Source organism: Momordica charantia (assembly GCF_013281855.1).
Source record: "Momordica charantia cultivar OHB3-1 chromosome 5 unlocalized genomic scaffold, Mcharantia_2.0 BLBB01000005.1, whole genome shotgun sequence".
NCBI lineage: Eukaryota > Viridiplantae > Streptophyta > Magnoliopsida > Cucurbitales > Cucurbitaceae > Momordica > Momordica charantia.
The window spans coordinates 1,446,581-1,472,601 of NW_028275163.1; the positions used below are offsets into that span (position 1 = coordinate 1,446,581).

Here is a 26,021-nt window from a genome sequence, read left to right on the forward strand (position 1 = left end):
TCGATGGCTTCGTTTCCTCAGTTTCTCGTCGGTTATCTTCTCTGTTTCAAGCTCAGATTCCCAGTTTTCTCTCGCTAGGGGTTTTTTAGGGTTTTTGTATCATTCTCGGATGCAGTCTGTAAATACAATGTTGCGTTACCGGAATTCCAATGCCATTGTGATTCTTCTGCATTGCAAGATGACGTTTCTTGTGTTCTCTCGTGGTTTCCCTCCCAGGTATAAGGTATTTCATCTTCCATTTTCGGATTTTTTTTTGAATTAGGGTTTTATTGTTTCTCACAGTGAAGCTACATTGTTCACATTGAACAGGATCATTGGAAATTGGATGAGAGAATACTCGCCAGAATTTCAATCTCTTTTCATCTATTGATCAATCTGGGAGGTCTCCAATCACTGCCGATGTCCGGCGGTAATGATTTCGATAACTCTGATAGATTTTTTTGGCTCGTATCGTGGCGCCTTGAATCTGTTTATCGACTATGCTTGTATTAATTTTTTATGCGACACTTAAGATCGTTTTTTATGCATTTCTAAATGTTTTGATTCTTAATAATTATTGGAAGATTAGTTCAAGTGAAAATAAACTTACCGTTAATTATGTAAAAATGGTTTATACAAGAAGTTGTTGTCCAAGGAACTGGAGAATCTGGGCGATGAACAACATATTGATATCACTTTAATGAAGTTTTTAGTTCGAACCTCCGTACAGAAATAATGCATTCGGGGCACTGTAGTATTTTCCAATTTTGAGGATTACGATCAACCCCCCAATGGTAAAATCGATCAAGTACCTGTCCTTAATATGTACTTTTTGGTCGGTTATCTTAAGCTTAAGTATTGTTCTGATTGTTGTCCCCTTTTCTTGTTTTCAGCTGTTAAATTTGCAGAGGGACGAGTAGACTTTCTTACTCTCAAGAATCAGAGGACGCACGAACAAACTCGACCAATCCCAATGGTAAGTCTATGATCGTCTCAGCTTGTGATCATATTAAATTGATTACAAATTGTTGTTCTTATTCTGTTCGATATTGGTATGTGTTGCTTTGCCTGCTGAAGTATAGTTTTGAAAATTTATAATTTCAAATTGCGATAGCTTGTGTTTCAAAGCAAAATTTTCTTTTCGACCAATCATTCCAGATTATGTTGGATAATTAGATAGTTATGCCGATTGAAATATTTGATTTCAGTTTTACCCGTTATAGCATCATACGGAAGGGTAGATATTGGTGTAAATTTATGTTACTAGGAACTTTGGGGCGTACGTGCTAGGAGAGATACCTATTACCTATTGAGGCTTTATTATTAAGAGAATAAATTCTGTCAATGTGTTGGTAGAAAAGATAGTAAGACCATTAATTAGGCTTATTAATTATTAATACTAGATTTAAATGAGGTGTTTTTATATTTTTCCCCCTCTTGTTGATGATTGGTGTTGTACTTTACATATGAACCAAAGTGTCTTAGTCCTCAAGATTTAAAGGAAGTTGTTGCTTTCTTATTATCAATCTTGTATTTGGACATAGTTAGTAGAGCCATTTGAAGTATTGCATCCTGTCAAAGTGGATCGTTGAGAAAACGTGTTGCATCTATCAAATAGAGTCTACCAAAATTTATAATTTCAAATTGCGATAGCTTGTGTTTCAAAGCAAAATTTTCTTTTCGACCAATCATTCCAGATTATGTTGGATAATTAGATAGTTATGCCGATGAAATATTTGATTTCAGTTTTACCCGTTATAGCATCATACGGAAGGGTAGATATTGGTGTAAATTTATGTTACTAGGAACTTTGGGGCGTACGTGCTAGGAGAGATACCTATTACCTATTGAGGCTTTATTATTGAGAGAATAAATTCTGTCAATGTGTTGGTAGAAAAGATAGTAAGACCATTAATTAGGCTTATTAATTATTAATACTAGATTTAAATGAGGTGTTTTTATATTTTTCCCCCTCTTGTTGATGATTGGTGTTGTACTTTACATATGAACCAAAGTGTCTTAGTCCTCAAGATTTAAAGGAAGTTGTTGCTTTCTTATTATCAATCTTGAATTTGGACATAGTTAGTAGAGCCATTTGAAGTATTGCATCCTGTCAAAGTGGATCGTTGAGAAAACGTGTTGCATCTATCAAATAGAGTCTACCAAAATCGAGATATGAGGTTACTGTTCAAAGAATGAGTAAGTTTAACTATTCAAGTTTATTTTTATTTAATTACTTTTATAAATATTTATTTCTAACTACTATGATTGGCATTTTGCATCACATGTGAGATTCTATTTCTTTTGGTGTCTAGTTTTATGATGCACTATTTTGTTTCTATAATAATCTTTTTTTGGGTTAAATGTTAACCATTTTTAGTAAAACCATCTAGACAGATATTAGAATTCTTATTAGAAAATAAATGTAATGAGAACTTATGTAATATCTTAATAATGATATAATATTGTTTATGTATGTATTTGTTATTTTATTTCTTCTTAAAAAATGAGAACAAAATAAATTTTCTGTTTTTACCCCTCCCTCGATGAAGAGTGGACACCTTGCTCTTACATCAATCAAAAAATATACACACATATATATTCTTTTCTCTTCTCTTCTCATGATGAAGCTAGAAATATCCTACAATTTTCTTACATATTAATATTATAATTTGATGTGAGATACTTTTAGTTATATCATTGATTTCTTTTTTAGGAAGCTAATGTATCGCAAAAGTCATGTTATACATACTCTTTTTTTTTGGAAGACAAAAGACATGATATTGGAAACATAAGAAATAAAATACGGATAATGCTCATTACAATTTTTTTCAATATCTGTATTTTCAATTGACATCTACATTTTTATTTAATTATGTAGTTTTAGCAAAATAGTTCAGTATATTTTCTAAAACATCGTGGAGTGGACCTAACCCACTCTCCCAAACAATCCTAACGTCAAAGGCAAGGCAAATTGATTGTCTTTGACAAAATTTGCCTATCTAAAAATGGTCGGGTCGGGCCATTTAATTAATGCCCGAATACCCACCGACAACCTTAGTGGTCCATCCTATTTACACCGTACATTTTATTTTCTTTTTTTTCCCAATAAATTTAATATTTTTAATAGTTGTACTATAGTGATTCAATTGAAAATAAATAAATTATATGATAGTTTATCGGTGAAATTTGAGAAACACAGAGATAATGTAAAAAAATCTCATCTGTTAGGATTTATCTTCTAAATTGATACGTTTTTCATTTCCCAGAATCCGGATTTAAATTATTTTTTAAAATGCCCAATAGTAAATAAATTTTGAGAAAATGTTAGAATTTGATGAAAAATGAAATCTATCTTTTCAGATTCTGATTATATTTTTATTTTGACCATAAGTTGTCATGAGAAAATAACTAAGATTACTTTGAAAAATGGGGTTTTGGAGTAAAATGATTTTCTTAAAGAATGCTCAGTGTTAAATGATTTATATTTATATTTTTTAAAGCCAAAAGCCTAAGAAAAACTTGACTCTTATTGATTAGGTGTATTTTTGTTGGTCGGTTAAGTACTGTATTTAATAGTTAAGTTGATATGTTAATACCAACATAGTAATTTTACTGTAAAGTATCTTGTTTTTTAAAAATATATATTACAAAAAGTGATAGGAGCTGTAGTTGAAAAAATTTCAGATTAAAAAAAAAAAGTTTTAATGTCTTAAGTTCATTAAAAAAATGGAAAAAAAATCCTCTCTTGTGATTCTGAGCAGTAGTTGACAAATGGATTTAGAACCAACTTCTGTTGATAGAGAAAGGTTTTGATATTCATATTTTTAATCTAAGGGATTTCCCTTTGCCCTTTTTGTAAAACGGAGCCGAAAAATAAAAGCATTACTATTTGTAAGCATCCAACCAATAAAGAAAATCTCTCTTTCAGAGCCCATATTGCTGGAGAAGAAGACGAAACAGCGAAAGCAGAGACCAAAAGCTTAAAAAATGGCAAAACCCAGTCTCCTCTACCTTATTCTCATCCTCTTGGCTGTTGTTTTCCAGCACACCCATTTCTCATTCTGCGATGCGATTCTTGATCTCAGATCTTTGAAGGGCAGCGAAATCGATGTAATGGCAAAAGGGGTTTGCAACCAGAAGATCGGGGAGTGCCTGACTGAGCCAGAAATGGAGTCGGAAACCAGTAGAAGGGTCCTGATGATGCAGAAGAAGTATATAAGCTACGATACTCTTAAGAGGGACATGGTCCCTTGCACAAGGCCAGGGGTTTCATATTATGAATGCCATTCTGGGCCTGCAAATTCCTACGACAGAGGCTGTGAGGTCATTACTAGATGCGCTAGAGATGTGCACGACATTAACACTTGAACATGCCTGTGTTGCATGCCCTGGTAAGCTGAGAAATAGTGTTGGTTTTACTTTTATAATGGTGCATTTGCTGTGTTCAATGTGATGACTTTATTTGATTTCTGGGGAGATCCGGGGGTTTTTTTTTGGTTACTTTGGAAAAATACTAGAGATTTGGTTGTGCTCTCTGGTTTTGAGGATTTTGTCAAGAGGGGTCTCTGATATTGTCAAGCAATGCTGAATTTGAATAATAGAATAGAGGGTCTCTCTTCGTAACTATACTATTTGAAACTTAGGTCTATGTGCTAAGTTTTGTTCCTATTTGAAAAAAAGAAGAAAGAAATGAAGAAACTTTAATTCTCAGCTCCTTAAGTTAAAGTAATTACTTAGTTATGGAGACTAAAGTAACTTGATTTGAAGTCATGTTGAAGGGTTGGGGTTGAGAAATGAAATCAGTGATTTTGAGTATTAGATGCTTTTATAATGTTGACACTTTTCCAGGTGTAAACAAACCTGAATTTATTCCTAATAGAGTTTCAAATTTGCATAACCGGAAGATGGAAGTATTTTTTGATCTTGACTCTAGGAGAAATCAACAAGTGCTTCCCCAGGCACTTGTCTAATTAGAGTCTTTTTCTGCACAGTTAGATTTAAGACTCCTTTTTTGGGGCTAGTTTCTGTATGCCCTTATATTTTCTTTCATATTTCTTAATAAAAGTTTGGTTTCTCGTTCGAATTCCAAAAAAGAGTATATATCATTCGTAGGGCATGGGAATTCATTGTTTAAGTAGGATCTCAAAATATGACAGGAGATGTTGGATATGGGACTGAATGAAGAGACCAATTGGCTAGTATAGTATAGCAATTAATACAAGTGTTGGAGGTCTCTGTCCTCAAGGATAGATTGGGTGGCTTGGGCTTCAAGGAATATCCTTGAGGTCGTGGGTTCAAGTTAGAAGAATTTACACGATTTTTGGTGTACCATGACCCATGATTCTATGAACTCAAGTGTATTTTCTTTTCATATCACTGTTTATGATTAGGGTCATCATACTGATTGATGCCATAAATATGGTTATTTTCTCAATCAGAATTATTTTTCTCCTTTGTGCATTTTACTGTTACAATGTGATGTGATATGGTGCTGCCAAGTGCAGTTCAGACCGCGTTTCAGGTTAAAATCAGTCAAGTTCGTTGTTCTTACGACTACTTGGAAAGAATACAAATGAAGTACCTGTATTATATTCTAAATCTAATGGTTTTCTAAAGTTCTTTTGGAACTCTCCCAAAAACCTTTCATTAAGTAGCCAAACATCATACAAAATTTAAAAGGTTTTTTAAATAACACTATTTAGCAGAAAAATTCATTTGGTTATTCAATGATCAACTCTTGATGATCATTACTGATTTTAAGAATGTAATTTTACAGACAGTTGCTGGCACTGCAGCCGTCCGCATAAGCAGGCATCAACCAAGAAGGTTTGATTTATGTGCTTTTGTAAAAAAGTAGTGTTGAGAATTATGATTTACTTGAACAATTGATGTAATAAACACATTTTCCAATGGAATTGCTTTTGAACACCACACATTTCAGCGTTCTGAGTTAGATAAACTGGACTGGCTATTATTTGTTTGAAGCTCCAGTTCTATATATCATGGCCCATTGCTTAGTTCTCTTATCTGTATTTTGGCAAGTCTGGTAGTACTAGGATGCTGAAGAATCTTTGATTCTGTTACTTTGACACCTGAGATATTGCTTTTATGTTAATCAGAATATTATATTTCTATCAACATTTCTATGAAATCTATATGTTATAATAGACTCAAATTATTAGATATTTGAATATTTGTGAGAATCATTTGGTCCATGAGTTAGTTTTGTGCTACTTGGGGTTGAGAAGGTGATCCATATTATATTTAGTATTGGGTTTGTATTTTTGTACTACATGCTAACATTTAAAAACAATAAATTTTTATGCACACTAAAAATAAGTTATACAAACAAATTACATTAATCTAAACTTCAGTTTTTCAAGCCAAACTCTTCCGAAAGACTTATCATTAAAGTTTTGCTGTTGGCAAAAATCAAGAAATTGATTGTATATACAATTTAAACCAAATTAATTTCAGGTAGTAAATTTGTTCACACAAACAATCCTTACTAAATAATGAATCCCCAACTATAGTTGATCGAATTGTTTCAAGTTATTTGGATCACTTTTACAAAATATTGTAACATCATAACATATCTTATTTACTCTATGTGATTTAATGTTCATTTATATAATAAAAAATTACACTTAAAAATTTTAAAAGTTATTTTTAAAAATGATTGAGAATAATAATCTATAAAGAATTATTGAATGAAATAAAATTAAAGTAAAAGTAATGATTTTAAAATTAGTAATAAGTTAGTTTAACCCAATTAACATGTTTGAGTTGGGTTAATCAGGTTTTATAACTCCCGTATGGCATTATTACTTGCTATTGTTTTGCATGAACATCCAACATCCAACAACGCATAAAAGGAATTGTTTGTTTAGCTATTACCATTTCTTTGCTTTTATGAATATGCAGCCTAACAAACTGCAAGGAAATACAACAGTATCCCAACTCATCCCAGTCCAACCTTATTCAATCCATTTGATCTTTATGACAAAAGAATTTAATCTTTGTCCCAACCAAACTTCTCCAAGAAAACCCGAATTCAAAATCGAAACCACCTATAACTCTATATATCAAATTCTAATAGTCAATTCAAACAAAAACAACAAACCTCTCAGACCGTCCTCCCGATCCCGATCCCATCTCGCTCTTCTGTCCATTCAGTACCTGTAGTGAGCAGGCTTGTAAGGACCTTCAATGGGGACGCTAATGTAGTCGGCCTGGTCCTTGCTGAGCTTAGTGAGCTTGGCTCCAAGCTTGCCAAGGTGAAGAGATGCAACTTTCTCATCAAGATGCTTTGGCAAAACATATACTTTCTTCTCATACTTTCCAGTGTTCCTCTCATTCCACAGCTCAAGCTGTGCAATCACTTGGTTTGTGAATGAGCAGGACATCACAAAGCTCGGGTGGCCAGTCGCACAACCCAAGTTCATCAGCCGCCCCTCCGCCAGCACAATGATGCCTGTTTTTGTATCCGGGAAGACCCACCTATCGGTTTGAGGCTTGATCGTAATGCGCTTCACTCCAGGGTAAGTCTCGAGCCCGAGCATGTCGATCTCGTTGTCGAAGTGACCGATGTTGGAGACAATTGCATTGTTTTTCATCTTCCTCATGTCGCTCACCATGATGATGTCCTTGTTGCCTGTGGTGGTGACGAAGATGTCTGCCTCGGAGACGATATCGTCGAGGGTCAAGACCTGGAAGCCTTCCATCAAAGCCTGCAGGGCGCAAATCGGGTCGATCTCCGTGACGATTACACGAGCTCCACCTTGCTTGAGGGCAAAAGCACAGCCCTTTCCAACATCTCCGTAGCCACACACAACAGCAACCTTTCCAGCAATCATGACATCCGTAGCTCTCATCAAACCATCTGGGAGGGAGTGGCGGCATCCGTACAAGTTATCAAACTGTTTCATCAAATATTCAACAATCAGTAGATTCAGTCCACAAGATCTTAAAAACAACCAGATTCAAAGAAAAAATGGGAAAACCCAGAAAGTTTTCTAGCAAATCTGTGCTAAAACTAATATTTTTAATGAAAACACAATTTTTGTTTTTCTTCTAAAAAAATATAATATCGTTTCAAAGATCGTTTCCGGCCATACTCTTCCATATAGCAGCAGCCAAATCTCAAACAACATAGTCATAAAGAATAAACAGAATTGAATTAAGAACCATTTTCATTAAGTTATCAGCACAGTTTATCTACATTTCTCTCTGACAAAAGTTCAACGATGGTTAGATCAATAGATTACTGTTATTTAAAGGACAGAAAACAAGAAAATAAAATAGTGATAGGGCAATGTATTTGATTCAATTAGGCTGAGAATGATTAGAGTTATACCTTGCTCTTAGTGACAGAGTCATTGACATTAATGGCGGGGAAGAGCAAGGTTCCATTAAGCTGCATCTGGTACAACCTCTTCACACCAGTGGTCGTCTCCTCCGAGACACCGACCAATCTCTCCTTCATCTTGTGGTACCTCTTAGGATCAGTCTTCAATCCATCTCTGATAATGGTGTAAACAATCTGAAGCTCCGGATTGGTAGTCGAAGAAGGATCCGGTAGCGTCCCTGACTTCTCATGGATCTCCTCCGCCTTAACTCCCTCATGGATCAACAGCGTAGCATCGCCACCATCGTCGACGATCAGATCCGGACCGCCCTGCGGTCCCCAATCCAACGACCGCTCCGTGCACCACCAGTACTCCTGCAGAGTCTCCCCCTTCCAGGCGAACACGGCGGCGCTATCCCGAGCAATGGCGGCGGCGGCGTGGTCCTGAGTGGAGAAAATGTTGCAGGAGCACCAACGGACCTCGGCGCCGAGAGCGGTTAGGGTTTCGATGAGGACGGCGGTTTGGATGGTCATGTGGAGAGATCCGGTGATTCTGGCTCCCTTGAAAGGCTGCGATGGCCCGTATTCGGTTCTGCACGCCATTAATCCCGGCATTTCAACCTCCGCGAGGTCGATTTCAAGGCGCCCGAAATCGGCTTGCGCCATGTCCTTCACCTTGTACTCACGTCCACTGCTGGTTTTCTCCACCAATAGCGACATTTTTGCTGATCCAAATTGTAGAACAAAAACCAAATTCCGAACTCTGTTTTTTTCTCTGTTTCGAATTTGAATGTGGCGAGGAAGATGAGAGTGAGGGAGGGCGTATATATAGCCTCCTCAGGGAGTGTGATGGACGGCTGGGATTTAAAGATGACGTGTTCGTCATCTGTAGATCTGGTAAAAGCGGAAGGCGTGGTAGACGGAAGGTAATGCGGGGCCCATGTGGACTGGGAGATTGACACGTGCTGGTTTCTTATTCGCTGATAGCACTGAGAGTCCGTGAGATTGGTTGTAGGGAGTCCACTTCTTAACGTCCGGCGCGGGAAAATCTGATTCATCGCCTTCCGTTGGTCGTTTGTTCCGTTAGGAGTTTAATTTCCTCTCATTTTTTTTCCTTCTTTTTCCCACACTTTTTCATTTTGAAAGGCAAAATTACAAAAAATCTGAATTTTCCCCTGTTTAAAAAATACTCCTATTTTTCTTTAAAAAAAATTTAATACTAACATTGCTTAAGGTTTCAAAAGCATATTTTGAGAAAATATCCATTAATATTTTCAACGACATCACAATTAGTGTGAACCTTACTCAAATTAAGTCTAACAAAAAAAAAAAAAGAAGAAAATGCAGAAGAAGCTATAATTTTTAAAAGGAGAATCACAAGTTATCATTTTTAAAAGGAAAATAAGGAAAATCAGAGCTAAATTTGATAGACTAACCTCTCTTAACAATGGAGAAATAAGACATTTAAAATAAAATTGATATGTCAATTGTACAAGATATTGAAAAACATTTACTTAAATGATATTTTTGAACAATTATAAAAAAGGTTATTCAAACTTAAAAAAAGATGGGAATATTTTTGAAACATGGATTTTTTTATAATTTTTTTATTAACTTTTTCTTCTTCCTTTTATCTTTGTTTTCATTTTTTTACATCCCTTGATCTTCTTTTTCCTTTCCCCCTCCGTCCGAATTTTTAGGTATTCAAACAAATAAAAGTAGAGAGGGAATAAAATTTAAACTTAGAACATCAAAATAGAAAGTGAAATGTGTAAAATTAATACTGAAATTTCAGAAATTCAAAGCCCAGAACAAAATAACATTTAAACCAACCTTATTTTATATGATAAAGAAATACACTCGCTGTACATAAAAATTAATCGATATTGCAAATTTATAATTTCACCGTCTGGATCACTTTTAATTGTCTAGATTGTAAGAGCCATGAGATATTCTAACCTCAAGCTCACCAGGCATTTCTCCATAAAACTTAAGAGTAAAATAAAACAAAAGATACTTATTTATTTTCGATTGGATTTAAAAAAATATATTTAAATAGAAATATTTACAATTTTTTTTGGTAAATTTCATTGGAATTTTTAATTTATTAAGTTAGATTGGATTAAATGATTACATTTTTATACATGACATTACTGTTTCATATTAAAATATTATATTATTATTAATATAATATCATACAAAAAGAAATTCTAAAATCCTGAAATAACAAAAATAATAATTAGATAAAATCATTTTGCTATTGGAGCATACTTGAAAACGCATAAAATAAGTTCCATTTTTCTAAAGGAGCACTAAAGATAATTACAACTAAAAACAAATCATTTAAAATCCCAGTATATGGGACGTATAACACAATTGTAATGCACTAGAGCTGTGCTCTGGTGCGGGCAAGTACAACGGTCGTTGCTTACACTCGCAAGTTGATTGGAGGGGTCGGTACACGTCAGCATCAGGTGAGGTTGGTAAAAAGCTGAAAGGACCAAATTGTCCAACAACTCTAAGGTTGCTTGTTTGGTTGCCTGTCATGTTTCTATGTCACCGCACCATGAAGTCCTAACCATTCGCCAATCTGATAAGAACCAAAACATTGATTATTCACTAAAAAAATCCACGTCAGATTCACGACAATTTAGAATCGTTGAAATTTTCAAATGAAGACTTTATAATCTAAAATATCCAAACATCACGAAATTTAATAGAAACTACTGTTTTTTGCTAAAATAAAAGGGTATAATAATTCATATTTATCCAGTAGTAATTCAATCAATTAGAGTATTATAACCTCTTTAAAGATCGTTCATTTGAATCTTCGCTCTTTTTTTTTTTTATAACCTTCGAAAAAACAAGTCCTTGACTAGTTGAGCTAGGTTCGTGTTTGTAATTTTCACTTTAGGTTTAGAACTTAAAGAAAGTTGTAATTATATTTACGTATGTATGAATTTAATAGGAGGGATGTCTCACTCCCAGGGAATCAGAGTTTGTTTAAATAAAGTTCCCTTACGGGAATGCTATTAGAGCATCAAGGATATGTTAACCCAAAAACTTAAGCTGATGGATTGGGTAGATTACTGGATATCTCAACACTCCCCTCACTTGTTCACCCAATAAGTGGAAATTATTATAAAATGGAGGAGTTCGGACACGGAATCTCTTGCTCTGATGCTATGTTAAAAAATGAATAAACCATCACTCAACTCATAAGCTTAAACTAATGAGTTAGATAAATTTAATTCATATATGAATATATGTACAAGGATACTCGGGAGGGTCCAAATACCTAGAATTACTTGATAGTTATCTTTTTGTATTTATTTATCCGGTTCCTATCACTCCGTTGTGAAACCAATAGATTATGCCACTAATTTTGAAGCAAAGCATTACTCAATTCTGGGTTTGTAAACTGACCTGTTTCCATACAGATCCATTCTTCAACTTGCTGCTGCTCAAATTCAATTGAAAATTCTAACATTCTTCCATGGCTTCAATCAAATATCTCCTGGCTTTCAATAATGCTATGCTGACTGTAAAGCAGAAGTAGACAAATCAGTGGTGAAAAGATTCAGGTGATAAACAAATGACAACCATAAAATACACCACATAGATACACATATAGAAAGAGCCATACTGGTCGTCTTTCATAACTCGATAATATTTCTCCGCATGCTGCCTCTGACCAATTAGCTGAGCGAAACGCTCGTCGTGTGTAATTACTATGAGCTGAAAGTTCTCCTGCCCTTTCCTGTCCTCCATGATTCTGCAGAAAAACAAATGGAATGAGTAGTACCTAAAATATGTTTGGTCGCAAAGGCAGTTTCCATTTGCATTTTGGCTCAATTAGAGTTCTTTAAATTGGTTGGAACTTGAAATAAAAGCTGAATCAGAATAAATTAAAATGAATGCATAAATCTATAAATACCGCAGAAGAGCTGCAGCAAGACTTTCAGCATTTGGACCATCTAGGTTAGTGGTTGGCTCATCTAGAGCGAGTATTCCGCAGTTGAGGCAAAACGTCTCGGCCAATGCTAATCGAATTATAAGTGAAGCAAGAACCTGTAACTTCACTATTAGCACTAATTCTTCCAACCAAAAAGGGGCAAGGAATAAGCAAAAGAATAAAATTGGATCCCACCTTTTGACCAGCACTGCACCTTCCTCTCATTTCTAATTCAGCATCTCCAGTCTGCATGAGAACCTGAATAGTATACACTACTAATGTTGAGTATATGGTAAAAAAGAATACCGACAACTGCTAGAAATCTTGCAGACCTTGTAGCTGTATGAACGAGTTCCTGCACCCTCGGAATCTGAATGAATACTTATATAGTCTATATCCTGTCCCCTATATGTTTGTTGCCACAACTCCCTTATAATTTTATTTATTTCCTCCATTTTCATCGTGTGAAAGCGCATGAGTGCTCTGAAATAAAGTCACAAAATATAAATATAAACGGTGAAAATATCAGAACTCTAATTAATCTATCCATGAACCAAACTGCTGAATATTCATCTTTACTTAAAACTCAACATATAATGATTTATTGAATAATGGATTTGTAGAAATCATCAATAAACAGTGCATGTCGAGGATTTTCTATCACCAAAAAATTGCAAGTTACAGGCTTGAATGTCTTTTCCTCTTTCTCAAAATTCTGAATACAACTTCCATGCATTGCTGCAGCAGCGAGAGAACCAAAATTGGTAGGTCTAGGTGAGCTCAGAAAATATGAAGAATGATTTGAGTAGCAAGTTTAATAAGAGAGAAAATAGAATTATTTCATAACATTTCTAATAAGCACTAAAAACAGAGATTCTTTAATTTAAAACTGCATCGAACTCCAGGCTTGCTTAAAAAATGGTAACGAGGAATTGATCATCGGTAAAAGAATGGTAATGATGACACAGACAGTGAGGAATTTCTTGCCAATAAAAAAAACAATATTGATAGGTAGAAGAACTAATAAAAATTAGAAGTAATTTTAGAAGCTCACTTGTCAAGGGCATTGTAATATCTGTCCAGGTCCTTGTTTGCCATCTCAGTTGTCTGTCATAAAGTCTTAGGGTTATCAGTAAAACTAAATTAGAAAAGCACCACATATTTGCAGCTGAAAAAAAAAAATCAAACCTTAAGCTGGATTAGCTGATCAAAGTATCGCTTGTCAATGTCCTTATATTGGGCATGTTTCAAATCAATTTTATTTCTTGAAATATTGCTTTGATAGACAGACATTGTCCCATGACACCTGTTTAGCTGTTAAAAGATTTATACACAACCATTCAGGAAAAAGGAAACGATGGATGTCAAGTACTTCTATATAACTAATGAGTTGGAGAAAAAATCGTGATACTAAAAAAGGTCAAGCCACCAATAGAGAATAGTTTAAGAAATGCCAAAATCAATAAGGACGTTCACAATTCAAACTCAAATATCTTAACACTATCTTAAATAAATATCAATTATTTAACTGGAAATTTCATAAATGATGGTAGAACTCAACTCTACCCTATGTATTGACTTTCTAATTTATGGGAAAATGCACCCTATCTCTATCAAACCAAGATTGTACTTGCTCAAGAAAAGTTAACATCTCTAGCCCAAGCAAAATTAATGTCTGCTTTTCCTATAACTCAAAGTAGTTCAGTCTCATTCTCCATTCCCACAACTCATAAAGTACATGGCCTTGCCCTTTCACCCCCTTGCAAATTCTAGCTAGTCTCCACACTGATCAGTTCCAATATAATTATCCAATAAGCAAAAAATCCTGTGATTCCAAATATTAAAGCCATGTGTATCAGTGAAATACATATCACCTAAAGATTAATTGATTGCACAACATAGATGGAAAAGAAAAAGATTTCATATGAGTAGGCAGAAGAAAGGAAAAAACCTCAGACAAAAGCCTCTCTCTTTCCTGTGAGAGCTTTCCAATTTCAGCCTCAATGGTTGAAACCCCTCCAATCTTTAAAATTTGCTCTTCCAATGATTCGATATCACGGGCAAGCTCGTCAACTTCAGCCTTTGTTTTCCGGTAGTTCAAGTTGTCCTCAATATTCCTTCTTAATTGATCTTGATTCCGCATCAAGTCCTTACTTTTGTTTAATTCAGCTGATATTTCCTGCTTCCTAATGTCGCAACTTTGAAGTTGAGATTCAGCCTGAGCTTTCTTTTCCTGTAGTTCTTTCAGCCTCTCACCTTTCTTTAAATCAAGATACCTTGTAGTATAAAACCAAACATCAGCTTTGAAGGCATGAAAGAAAATTTAGATCACTTTAGAACTCGATGCACGTACTCCTTAATCTTAGAAGCTGTTCTAAGAAGTGTCTCAACTTCCTGTTGGAAATTCCTCTTTTTCTCACCCAGTTCCTCGTATTCACGATTAAGCTTTTCTTTTAGTTCATTATAGTCGTTAAGTAATTTATCTTTCTCCTTTGACAAAGGGACAATTGCTTCTGCCAAATGCTGCAAGTGCAGGAAAGGTCATCACTATAAAATGGTTAGAAACAAGGGAAGCTAAAGATCAGACCAGATCAGAAAATAAATAGGACAAAGCAAAAAATTATTATCTTCATTCAGAAACTTTTAGCATTCAATCATTCTCCATGACATTTTATTGGCACAGCAATTTCAAGTGCCTCTCTATTCTATAACATAATTAAGTCCTACCATTGGTCAAAGGCATGTAAACTGTTACGTAGAAACTAAGTCACCTTTGCATTTTCTTGTCTACTTTTATATTTTATTTTGTAATATAAAATGAGAAGTCGGACAAAGAAGTTCCGCAATGATGAGAAAAAGAGAACGAATATTTTAAATCTAAGCAACTGATCCACCAAGATGCCGTACTCGGCTTCTTTTCTAGATTTGGCGGTTAATTCTAAACATCTAGCTTCCAATCACTTTGATAAACATTTTAATAGACTTCAATAGCTATGACCTCAATTCTCCAACCATATAAATTATCAGTTCCATTGTTCACCATTTCTAAATACGTGCAAGAGATTGGCAGACAAGCCCATAAACCTTGCAATAACATATTCCCTTATCTATTATCAAAAGATGCCCCTAAGACTACGTGAATTTCATAAAACGGTCACACCAATTATCAAAATTTAAACATTCCAAGCTTGCTGAATTCGGTTACATATTTTGTTCATGATATAAAACTCAAGTAGTTCAAGTTTTCATGTAGTTCTTTACAGACCACTCTATTCATTTCATTGTGTCTGATTCTTCGTCACTTAGTTTTAGCCTTAAATGTTTAGTCTAAACTGATCCCTTAAGATGTTTGTTATCCCTTTGTATCTCAGTTTTGGAATGATTCAGTGCTTGAGACTTGTTGTAAATGACAAGGTTGTTTTATACTCCGTTTCCATGATGTAGTATTCTTTATTGAAGATCACGTGAATCTATCATCACTTCCTTTCTTAAAATCAAGTCATTTATTTTGGAGGAAAACAATAACTTTTAGAAAGAACTGTGAGATTGTTAATGCTGTACGGGTTAGAGTTTATTTCCCACTCGCTGTTGGTATAAGAATGTGAACTTTTTATATTTTGGTTCTTTTACCTCATATTTGCAATATATTTTTATAAGACAACTCCTTAACCTCTTGCATCTTTGAAATTTGTCTTTTTAATTCATATTTTCTTTGTTTCCCTACCGAGAGAAAAAAACTACCTTCTCATCAAGATCAACTTGACTTTTTTCCTCAGTCAGACGGTCCAACTCTTCTTCTGCCTTCTTCACATCACGCAAAGTATTAGCTGCTTTCACTTTTTCCTCTCTTAGAGTGTGCCATCTTATCTGAATGTTTGACAAATCATTTTCCATATATCTTTGTTCATCCCTTAGCTTCTCTAGTTCATTGTGTAAACCATCTCTGTTTCCCAGAAAATAGAAAAAAGTTATTCAATAAATTTGAAAAATAAGAAAAAGATCAGCTATAATAGAGAGTATAGAAAAATAAGTAGTTGACTTAAAAGGAATTGCAAACAACAACAGCGAAAGTGGAAGAAAGGCAAATGGAAACATGAAAGTGAGTTAGTTACTTGGTGTTTTGCAATGCATTCAGCTCAGACTGAATTTCTTCCATTGTTTTCACACCTTTCCCTCGAAAATCAAGCTTGTAGACCAAATCATCAACTTGCTTTTGCAAAGTTTGAATTTCTTGAAAAAGCCTGTCAGCAGTGTCAATAGGTTGCACCAAGTTCTCAACTGCGTCCCGGTCAGCCTTTACATGAGCTAAGACACCCACCACCTACAGGTAAAGAGAGACATCATGCTACGTAAATATAGTAAATAAGAAAAAGGAGAAGAACGACAAAAAAAAAAAAAAAAAGAATGAGGCAGCACGTAAAAGGTGATATGGCAATTACATCATCAAAGGCCTGTGACTTTTCATCCAACTCTTCATTAAGCTGATGAAGTACTTTCTCTGCATTAGGAATTGTTTCATTGCTTAGTTTGATGTGTTCTTCAAAAACCATGCGGAGCTTGTCCAGTTGCTGAAAATGAGAGTCAGCACTTGAAGACTCAACTGCAAGCACTTTCATATGCTCAGCAGAACTTGCAGCCTTCACTCTTTGCTGAAATTAGAAAGACCAAAAGAAAAAAAACCCTAAGACCGGAGATTGGGAAATTATAGCATCATTCAATTGGAAGAAAGAAGAACAAGAACTACTTAAAAAATAGCAGAAGAAATCATAAGAAAAACAGGAGAAATCATAAGGAAAAAATTAGCAGGAGAAGGGGCGATTCAAGTGCAAGATGGAATCCAGGGCTTAAAAGTTGAAACATACAGTATATCAACCTTTTTAACAAATTCATCTTCTTCTTCTGCTGTGAAGGGGCGCTCACAACAAGGGCAAACATGATGAGCACGGGCAACCCTTTCGAATGGATCAAACATTTGACGCATACCATCTGCAATATTGTACTTGCTGCAGGTAATGCACCAAAAACCTTATTAGTCACCAGAAAGAAAGAAAATAGATCAAAAATTGAAATCTCAAAATGGCAGCTTCATGAAATTAAAGGCCACAACTGTAACCTTTTTTGCACGTCTTTTTTCTCCTTAGCCACTTCCAAGGCCCTGAGATACAAATCAACACTAAAAGAGTGTGGATCCAAGGACTGGAGTTTGGATTCAATAAATCTCTTTCTTGCTGCATCAAGCCAAAAAACAGATGATGAAAAAAAAAACATTTACAATCAAACAATCGTATATAGAGGAAAATGGTGGAATCCAGTCAATTTTTCACAGCCATCTCATGAGTCAACCTTTATCTTCAAATGTTAGCCGCTTGGATTTTCTTATATCAGGTTACTTTACCGAGAAGGCAAAGCCATGTTGCTTAAATATTCATGTACCAGAAACATATGAATGTAGAAAAACCATTCTCGTAACAATAATGAACAATATACATCTAATAATATAAGTGAAGAGAAAATAATTAAGAATGGTTGCATTCCTTAAATACTGCCACAAAGGATAACTCACATTCCATTTCCTTTTGATATCTAGAAATGTTATTGTTCACTTCCTGTATTTTCATCTGCAACATATTCACATCCTTCTCAGCTTCACGAGATTTAGAATTTAGGTCATCATGCTCCATTCCAACAGCCCTGAGACAAGAGAATTTGAGGAATACAAGGTAGCTTATCTCAGCACATCAATCAGATTCATCAGCCACACTGTATTTTCTATAAAGAGTATGCTCCTACCTCCTACAGTATTCTGACTATTACTTGCTGTTAGCCAACTCTTCACACAAATTATGTTCTAATATTTTTATTCTTTTTTATTGTAGATAACTTGTATTTTTCGTATAATGGAACATACCCATGGTATTTTGATAAAATGCTTCTTATTGAAAAAAAATTGAAGGAAAAATATTATAAATATATATTAGAACAATGATATTACTATTATTTGGAAAATTTTGAAACGCATATACCATCTGTTAGCATGTATCACATTTTATTTGTGTTACTGTCTAAATAAGCTAAATAGGCAATATTTGCCATGGCAATAAGCATACCAGATAGGTAGGCCTTTTTAGGAGAAGCAAGGTGTAGTGCTCGGGGTCAAGAAAGGAAAATCTAAACTTGCTCTTTGAACAGGAAGGTAAAGCCATGGCTATTGCAAAGAATATAAAGCCCATTCTATTCAATCATCTCAAGAAGACCAATCTATTTTTATGCTAACATAATCCCCTCAAAACTATAGTTAGCCAGAACGGGTAGACTAATATTCTCCAAAGACTTAATTTGTGAAACATGCCAATTCCAAAAGCAAAAGAGAAGAACTAAAAATTGATGGGTAATCAACAATTACAAATATTACATTCTTGAGAACTCCAACAGTTCATTCTGCCATTGCTTTTAGGCAGAAACTAACTATTCCTACCATGGGGATATTATGTCCTTGCAACAGAGAATTGAAAAAAATATAACATATCTAACTATGAAAAATTAAAGAACAAAATTCCAAGTATAATATAACAAAACAGTAGACACATTAAAGCATAACTACCCCATCCTCGAGCAGTAAACAATGTACAAAAAACCATCCTCTTGAAATGTATTCCAAGCAAATACGATGACATAGCCTGTTGTGCGATAGAAATGAAGTTGAACACATTTCATGCCTCTCATATGATCCCTAATTATGAATGCGGTTTATTTATTCCACTGTTCCTTATTTTAGCAAGTAAAGAAAATAAACAAAATAATCATCTACTTTCATATATGTGATAGCATTGGTCCCAATCATAATATTAAGCAAGCATTCAACTTTAGAATTATACTTCAATAGATAGCAAAAAGGTACTGAGGCTAGAAGAACCTGAGTGCTTGAGTGATTTCTTTTTTCAAATCCTTCTCTGGAGGAAATCTTCCCTTCAGTACTCCTCTAATTTTGTCCTTGTACTCATCTATTCTGAAGAAACAAGTATGGAGAGGAAAGTAAAAACATAAATATCTGCAATGCAAGCTGACAAAACATCTTTGCGTATAAATTCCCAAACACTCAATGTTAACCAGGTCCGTTAATAGGGATACCACTGGCCTACGACACTTTGACAGTGAGGAAATATATGAGATGCATAATATCCCACAAAGTTAGTCCAAAGGTTTGAAGCATCCTCAGATCTTTACCAGAAAGAGATAATTCACTTACATTTTTCTATGCTTCTTTTTATGATTATCTAACTCTGCTTTCTTGAGAGCAAGTTTTACTCTGTCCTCAGAGTCACCAGCCATTATGTCCTTCTCTCTGTTAACAGCCTTAATTTTCTGCTCTATGCCATATAGGTCACTCTGCTTTTGACGTATTGTTGATTCAAATTCTCTTTCAGCAAGCTGGTTTGTCTTTCTCTCAACCTCAATTTGCTGCAATAATCAAGAGATGGTGTCCATATAGATCATCTCCAGTCCCTCCCTCCCAGAAAAACTATGCAATTAAAAAACCTGAAGTAGGACAACTACAACCCACCATGTTTTTTTCTCTTTCATCAATGTGAGAAAGATCGACATGAGAAATTTGAAGTTCAAATGAATCTCGCTCGCTCTCCTTTTCTTCAATTCGTTTCATAATTCCTCTCTGCATAAGTTCAATTAATATACGACATAAGGTTAAAACTTAAAAGTTATCCAATTGTTTCAGACATACCTTAATCTCTGCTTTAGCATGTTTTTGAGCCTCAACATTTTTCCATCGATCATTTGCATCCATGTAGCAATCCCAGGCAGTATTAAGCTCAACATCATTTGAAAGCTGCAATTTCAACTTCCTTTATATTGGTTTAAAAAAAAAAAACAGATACAAACTGCTTTCTATAAAATACTCCGTGTGTATCACGAGGATTAAATCATTACCCAACTAAGATAATAGAAAGTTAATTAAAAAATAAGCTAAGAACTTACCCTTTTATCTTGCATATCCTTGTCAAGGTCCACTAATCTTGATTTTATTCTATTTGTTAGGTTGAATGCAACTTCGTCACTGAAAGGAGTATTTGGCACAGAACCTAGATTATGTCTTGCAAAAAGTTCTTCAATAGTAGAATCACGTTCGATCTTCAATGACATGTGCACCTGAAGTCGAAAGTTAAAAAATTCCAGAAATAGGTTCCACGAGTAGTGTGCCATCACCTTCTATATTTGAATGTGCAATGCATACCCATTCTTTTTTATGGTAAAAAGCAGGGAGAAAATTGTTAAAATTTTGTATCAAGATCTCTAACCTCAGCTTCTGTTTGAAGCTTGCTTATCTCCCATATATATTCATTAATTGTCTGTTTAAGAAAGGAACTTTTAGTCTCCATGTCGTTCATCTCCCTCTCTAACTTGCTTACTTTAGACTCCAAAATAGCAATCCTTTCTTCAAACTTGGTTTTCCATTCCTTCAATTCTTCATCGGTGTCTACCAAATGGAAAGAAGTCAATGAGAAGAAAACCCGCAGAAAAAGGAAACATCACACTGAAGATCGTACTGAGAAGACATAAAATAATTATGATAACGTGGGGCAAAGGAAAAGCAAATTAGTAGAATACAAACAACAAAAAGTCAGAAGGTAGTTACCTGCTAAAATTTCTCATGGGACTTGGCTTCCCTTTTACCCTTTTCCCAAATAGGAAAATAAAATGAAAGGGATTTCACATAAAATTAAGATAAAAAAGATAACTTAAATGGTTTAAATACCAAACCTGAAAAATTAAACAAACATCAACTAATCTTAAACATCATTAATCATTGAATATATAGATGCACTACATGGTTTTTTTTCCATATAAGGATGCTAGTCCTCCCAGATAAAAGTTCTTTACCAAGTTTCTAATATTCATAAAGGAACTGGAATCTATTTATTCTGCTCCAACGAGAACTAACCTTCATTCTCCTCGGCAAGGGCAGCATATTGCTTCTGCTGCTCCTTAAATAAAGTGCTTCTTTCAGCAGTCTTAGTAGATATTTGGTCCTGTAGTTTTCGGACATCCTTCAGGATTGTTTCAGCATGATGAATTTTAGCATCAATATCTTGGATATTCTTCTCCAGTTCCTGCATTTGACTTTTTACAGATTCTGTTTTTTCTTCATCTTGAGAAATGCTTTCCCTAAGCTGCAATAATGAGAGCAAATGTCAGCAAGACAACTCCTTCGCACACAAGTACAGTATAAATCTAACATCTTTCTCTTTCACAATTAAAATGTCAAATAAAAACTTCAAGGACAGATCACAGAACCACAAAAGAACAAAACAAGGATGCAGCTAATTAGTAGTTACATTATTCAGTGCCAACAGAGAGAAGAGGACCCCAAGTAAGAATGCAAAACAGAAGTTGAATAGTGTAGTTAAATTCAGTTACAACATTTAGACCGACCACATGTTTTCCTCAACATAACAATCTCACCATAGGCAACAGAATCAACAAATGAGCTAAAATTCATATTTCACCACCCAACCCACCTAAGAACTAGACTACAATACTCACCATATGGTCCATACCTAAACTACCCCCCCCCCCCCCCCCCCCCCCCCAAACCAATCTGTCATTTCTTTCTCAGAGTTCAAACACTCGTATCTTTTTTCTTTTCATCTTCAAATGAGTGTTAACCCGAACAAATTTCATTAATATTCTCCCACATATTGACCCTCTCCCCCTACTCCTACAGTGCAAAATAACACTATCAAAAAAAGTATTCAAACAAAATAAGCAGAGTAGCCATTTGAAGGTTGATACCATACCTGCCATCCTATCTCAAACAAAAAGATAACTGAAGATAAATAATACAAGTGGCTCAACGACATGGATGACTTAACATCCATGTGCAAATCTCAGGACAGAAAACCAGTTAAACAATTGATTACCAAACATCGACACTTTCCACCTACCAAACATTCACATGTGGTCAACCTAGTGTCGATGGAACAAAATACAAACTAAAATACAATTGAGATTCCAATTTTGATCTCAGGCAGCAGGGTGCTAATAAGTGGACACATGTTGAAAAATTGAAAAGTTGAAACATTTTTAGGATTGGTCTAGGTGCACAAAAGTTAGTTCAGATAGCCAGGGTTACTGGAAGAGAGACAGATAGAGCAGGAAAAGAAACTTTCATCTGTATAGTCAGGTAAAAAATTGTGAATTCAAGTGCCCCTAGAGGTTTGCCGTTGATTCACCTTAATTCTCTTTCAAAACAGGTAAAATATCAAAGCATAATTTATCTAAGACTAAGTTAGAAAACTAAATAATTACAACAAACTAAGAATATGACTCAATTCCTGATTGCCTACATGAAAAACCAGTTGCCCAAAGTTCCAACCACTTGAGTCGCTCATGGAACTATTAACGTGGAACTCCCATCTACTTCATGATGTGGAGGATCCCAGGTTAGACCTACCTCCACCAAAAAGGAAAATGCTAGCCAAGATGATATGGTACATGTCATCAGTTATCAGCACATGAATGGAAAACATAAACAATAACCTTATATCCAATCAAAAAAAAAAAAAAAACAAGAACCTTATATGCTGCATCTTTTAAAGTTTGAAGATTCTCCAACTTCAGTTTGTAAGTCTTTATTTCATGAGCCTGATCCTTGTGAAGCTTCTTTATGACCTCCAATGCCTTCGTATATCTGGTCATTAGTACATGCTCAAAAATTAACATATGAACTTGTGTCATCAATCAGTCAAACACCATTCAACTCAAGAATGGAGGAAATGGTGGGAATCAAAGACCAGAGAACAGGAATATGGGAAAAAACATTAAAGAACAAAAAAAAAGGCTTTTCCAATACATAGACAAATCATAGAGACAGTACCTTGTAGCAGAAAATATATCATCAAATTTCTTCTTTAATGTTGAAGGATCTTGCAATGGCCAGTTAGCTTCATCTTGGTGAACAAATATCACATTTTCCAGGATAGCCTTTGACACACCCATTAAAGCTGGAATTTCCCTATCCATATCTGCACACCTATAGCTGAGACAAACTTTCTGCAATTTTACAACAATAAAAATAATGATAACTGAAATTAAGAATGTCAAATATTTTAACCAAAAGCACACAGGTTAAATCACAACATATCATAGCCACTAATCCTTCAACGAGTATGCATGATCAACAGAACAAACAACCACCTCTCCGGTATAATGACAAACCGTGTGAGTAATAAATAAAAAATGACTAACCGTGCGAGTGATAAGTAAAAAAGTAAAAATAAAATGAAGTTCATGTTTATGTTCATGAATAAAGAATTTGCAACACCTCTCCGGTATGTGGATTTATAGTCTGAAGCACGCTCTCAATTGCTTTGTACTCCATTTTTGAAGCCTTTTGAGTAAGCTGGAAGGACCTTATACAAACCACATCCTTGCCCGCCGCTGTCTTAAACCGAAGTTTTATTTGCCCCTTTGTCTCTGTCTCTCCTGCAACCTGCACAAGGGTCCAACATGCAGAGAGACAAACTAGTAAGTTTTTGAAGGAAGTAAAACCCAAATCCTCCAGCAAATTGAGAAGCTACATGAACTGATAATATTGGCAAGCCCGCATATGGATAAACTAGGTTTTTGAACCTTATTGCATTGCTATGTTGAGGGGAAATTATGAAACCAATATTTCTTTAGCTGGCTTCCCTAGAAGGCACTCAAAATGAGTAAACAAAGATACTTGATGCTTTAAATCCATCCCCAATTCTATACACTCGAAGATGAGGTTGATTGAGATCTTGCTTTGTTTGCGATTAATAATTTAGAACTACTAAAATGAGTGTTCTGAAAAGTACACCTGAGCATGCTTACCAAAAATCCCCGCTAGGGCGCACGCCTCAGCGAATACCAAAAAGTTCGCGAATCAAAAGTGCAAGGCAGAATAGTGAAAAGTAGTCTTAAGGATCAAAAATCGACGCACCTTAGGATCGTGAATGAAACTGTGGCCAGACCTGGCGTTGGGAGGCAACTCGCCAGTGCAAGAGAGCTTCAAGCATTCAATTATGGTCTGGAAATAAAAAATAAAAAATCAAGGCACCGCCATTACAACAAAGTTAATGTTTCATCACTATATGAGGAAAGTAATCATAAAGCAAAAACCACAAACACCAATTACTAGAAGCTCAAAATGGAGTTTGAGAGGAAATTACAGTTTTCCCAGCACCATTAGGGCCAACGATCAGAGTTAATGGCTTGAAGAAGGTGATGACGTTCCTGTTTTCGGGGTCGAAACTCCGAATACCTTTAATCAGCATCTTGTCTACTGTACTCATCTTTCCTTCTCTCTGCTATTCGATTATTCTTTTCAAAACAACAGAGCAAGAAAATCCACAGGTGAGAATCACACGGGAAAGCTTCGCCGGTAAGCAATCGCAACCATGGCGGGAATGGAGTTTCACTCTCCCACTCTGAGACTCCACACGGTGGGGAATCGGTTCGGTTTTCAGAATGCTGCCACTGAAGAAAGTACTTCGGAAGAAGCTTGCAGAGTATCACTTCGTCGCCTCGTCGCCATGACTCAGCTCCGTAATTCCGACGCCATCGGAGAAAGAAATCGCCGGAGTTTTCAACGACGGACAGTCGCGGTAAGGAATTATATTATATATATATGGCGCGCGAGTCTGGCTTTGACTCTTTGACCATCGACACCTGTTAGTTCATGGGCCTGGGCTTCCAATTCGTAAACTTTTGGACCTGCCCGAATAACAACAAATTTAGGCCCGCAATTCAATTTAACGAATCAATCAAATGATATGCGAGCGATAGAAGACGAAAAATCGAACGGAAAAGTCGAAGTCGTTAGTTAAGCGGTATTCAGAGAGAGAGAGAGCCCAGTGGAGAAGATAAGAAAATGGAGGAAAAAAATTAGTTTGGGGCATAAAGTTGGATGGGTAATTTGAGACTTAATTTGAGAAGATAAAGACTAAATGAAGACGAAAAATCTGATGAAAAAGTTTGATCAATGTCGATGAAAATGTAGAAGTCTCAATCATGGTTTTAAATATCTATCGACATGTCGATATTTTATCGACATATTCATGTTTACATGGATTCGACATTGACACGAGGAGTAAAACATTTAATCGACAAAATATAAAAATATCACTAATATATACATAATATCATTTTTTTTCTAACTTTTACAAAAATATATATCAATACCGACGTTTGATTGATATTTCCATGAAATTGAGACCTCAATATTTTTATCGACATCAACATTTAAAATCTTTGTCTCAATTTTATAGAAATATCGATAAAAGATCGATGTCGATGGATATTTATGTAAAAGTTTGAAAAATTTTAAAATCGTAAAAAAATATTTAAATTAACAAATAAATATTTTTTTTTATTTCTAAATTAGTTAAAAATAACTAATATTAATATTATATATATTAGTGACATTTTGGTGATGTTTTTTATATTTTGTCGATTCAGCATTCAGGTCGATGTCTATGAAAACATGAATATGTCGATGTGTGGATATTTAGAACCATGTTTTAGCATCCCAAATCCGAAGGTGGGCTTATAGTTTGGGCAGATTCTCCGGTCCGTACTTTACTATGCGTTTCATCAAATGGGCTTTTATTTTTACCGATCATCTGGCCCATAACTGTTCTCACACTCCCACGTGGATCTCCTAGATGGGGCTGTAATTTGGGCCGATAATGCGGCCCA

General features: G+C 35.1%; 3 protein-coding genes across 11 annotated transcripts; 1 reads left to right on the forward strand and 2 right to left on the reverse strand.

The window, feature by feature from the left end:
* RALFL24 (ralf-like 24) lies at window positions 1–5,915 on the forward strand. Of its 9 annotated transcripts, none has more exons than XM_088123873.1 (7): window positions 1–223; window positions 310–409; window positions 710–773; window positions 873–955; window positions 1,524–2,178; window positions 3,911–4,373; window positions 5,759–5,915. In XM_088123873.1, exon 6 carries the CDS (start codon window positions 3,970–3,972, stop codon window positions 4,348–4,350), a length of 381 nt encoding a protein of 126 aa, XP_087979999.1. In that variant the 5' UTR covers window positions 1–223; window positions 310–409; window positions 710–773; window positions 873–955; window positions 1,524–2,178; window positions 3,911–3,969; the 3' UTR covers window positions 4,351–4,373; window positions 5,759–5,915. The 9 variants fall into 9 exon arrangements, with proteins under 9 accessions (XP_087979999.1, XP_087980001.1, XP_087979997.1 ...); XM_088123875.1 differs by having other exon boundaries at window positions 1–216; XM_088123871.1 differs by having other exon boundaries at window positions 310–773.
* Window positions 5,916–6,851: 936 nt separating this feature from the next.
* LOC111016127 (adenosylhomocysteinase) lies at window positions 6,852–9,136 on the reverse strand. Its single transcript, XM_022291423.2, has 2 exons — window positions 8,339–9,136; window positions 6,852–7,901 (listed from the first exon to the last, which is right to left on the reverse strand). The coding sequence occupies exons 1-2, from the start codon at window positions 9,047–9,049 to the stop codon at window positions 7,155–7,157; spliced, it is 1,458 nt and encodes a 485-aa protein (XP_022147115.1). The 5' UTR covers window positions 9,050–9,136; the 3' UTR covers window positions 6,852–7,154.
* A 1,349-nt stretch (window positions 9,137–10,485) lies between these two features.
* Window positions 10,486–24,929, reverse strand: RAD50 (DNA repair-recombination protein (RAD50)). The gene is made up of 28 exons (XM_088124170.1): window positions 24,494–24,929; window positions 24,265–24,351; window positions 23,623–23,790; window positions 23,176–23,351; window positions 22,875–22,989; window positions 21,241–21,469; window positions 20,597–20,775; window positions 20,277–20,447; window positions 20,023–20,127; window positions 19,846–19,953; window positions 19,531–19,742; window positions 19,198–19,290; window positions 17,848–17,975; window positions 17,398–17,512; window positions 17,158–17,287; window positions 16,724–16,933; window positions 16,397–16,605; window positions 16,026–16,227; window positions 14,638–14,807; window positions 14,236–14,560; window positions 13,473–13,598; window positions 13,339–13,391; window positions 12,617–12,767; window positions 12,480–12,542; window positions 12,267–12,400; window positions 11,976–12,104; window positions 11,756–11,871; window positions 10,486–10,919 (listed from the first exon to the last, which is right to left on the reverse strand). The coding sequence occupies exons 1-27, from the start codon at window positions 24,614–24,616 to the stop codon at window positions 11,832–11,834; spliced, it is 3,951 nt and encodes a 1,316-aa protein (XP_087980296.1). The 5' UTR covers window positions 24,617–24,929; the 3' UTR covers window positions 10,486–10,919; window positions 11,756–11,831.
* Window positions 24,930–26,021: the final 1,092 nt, after the last annotated feature.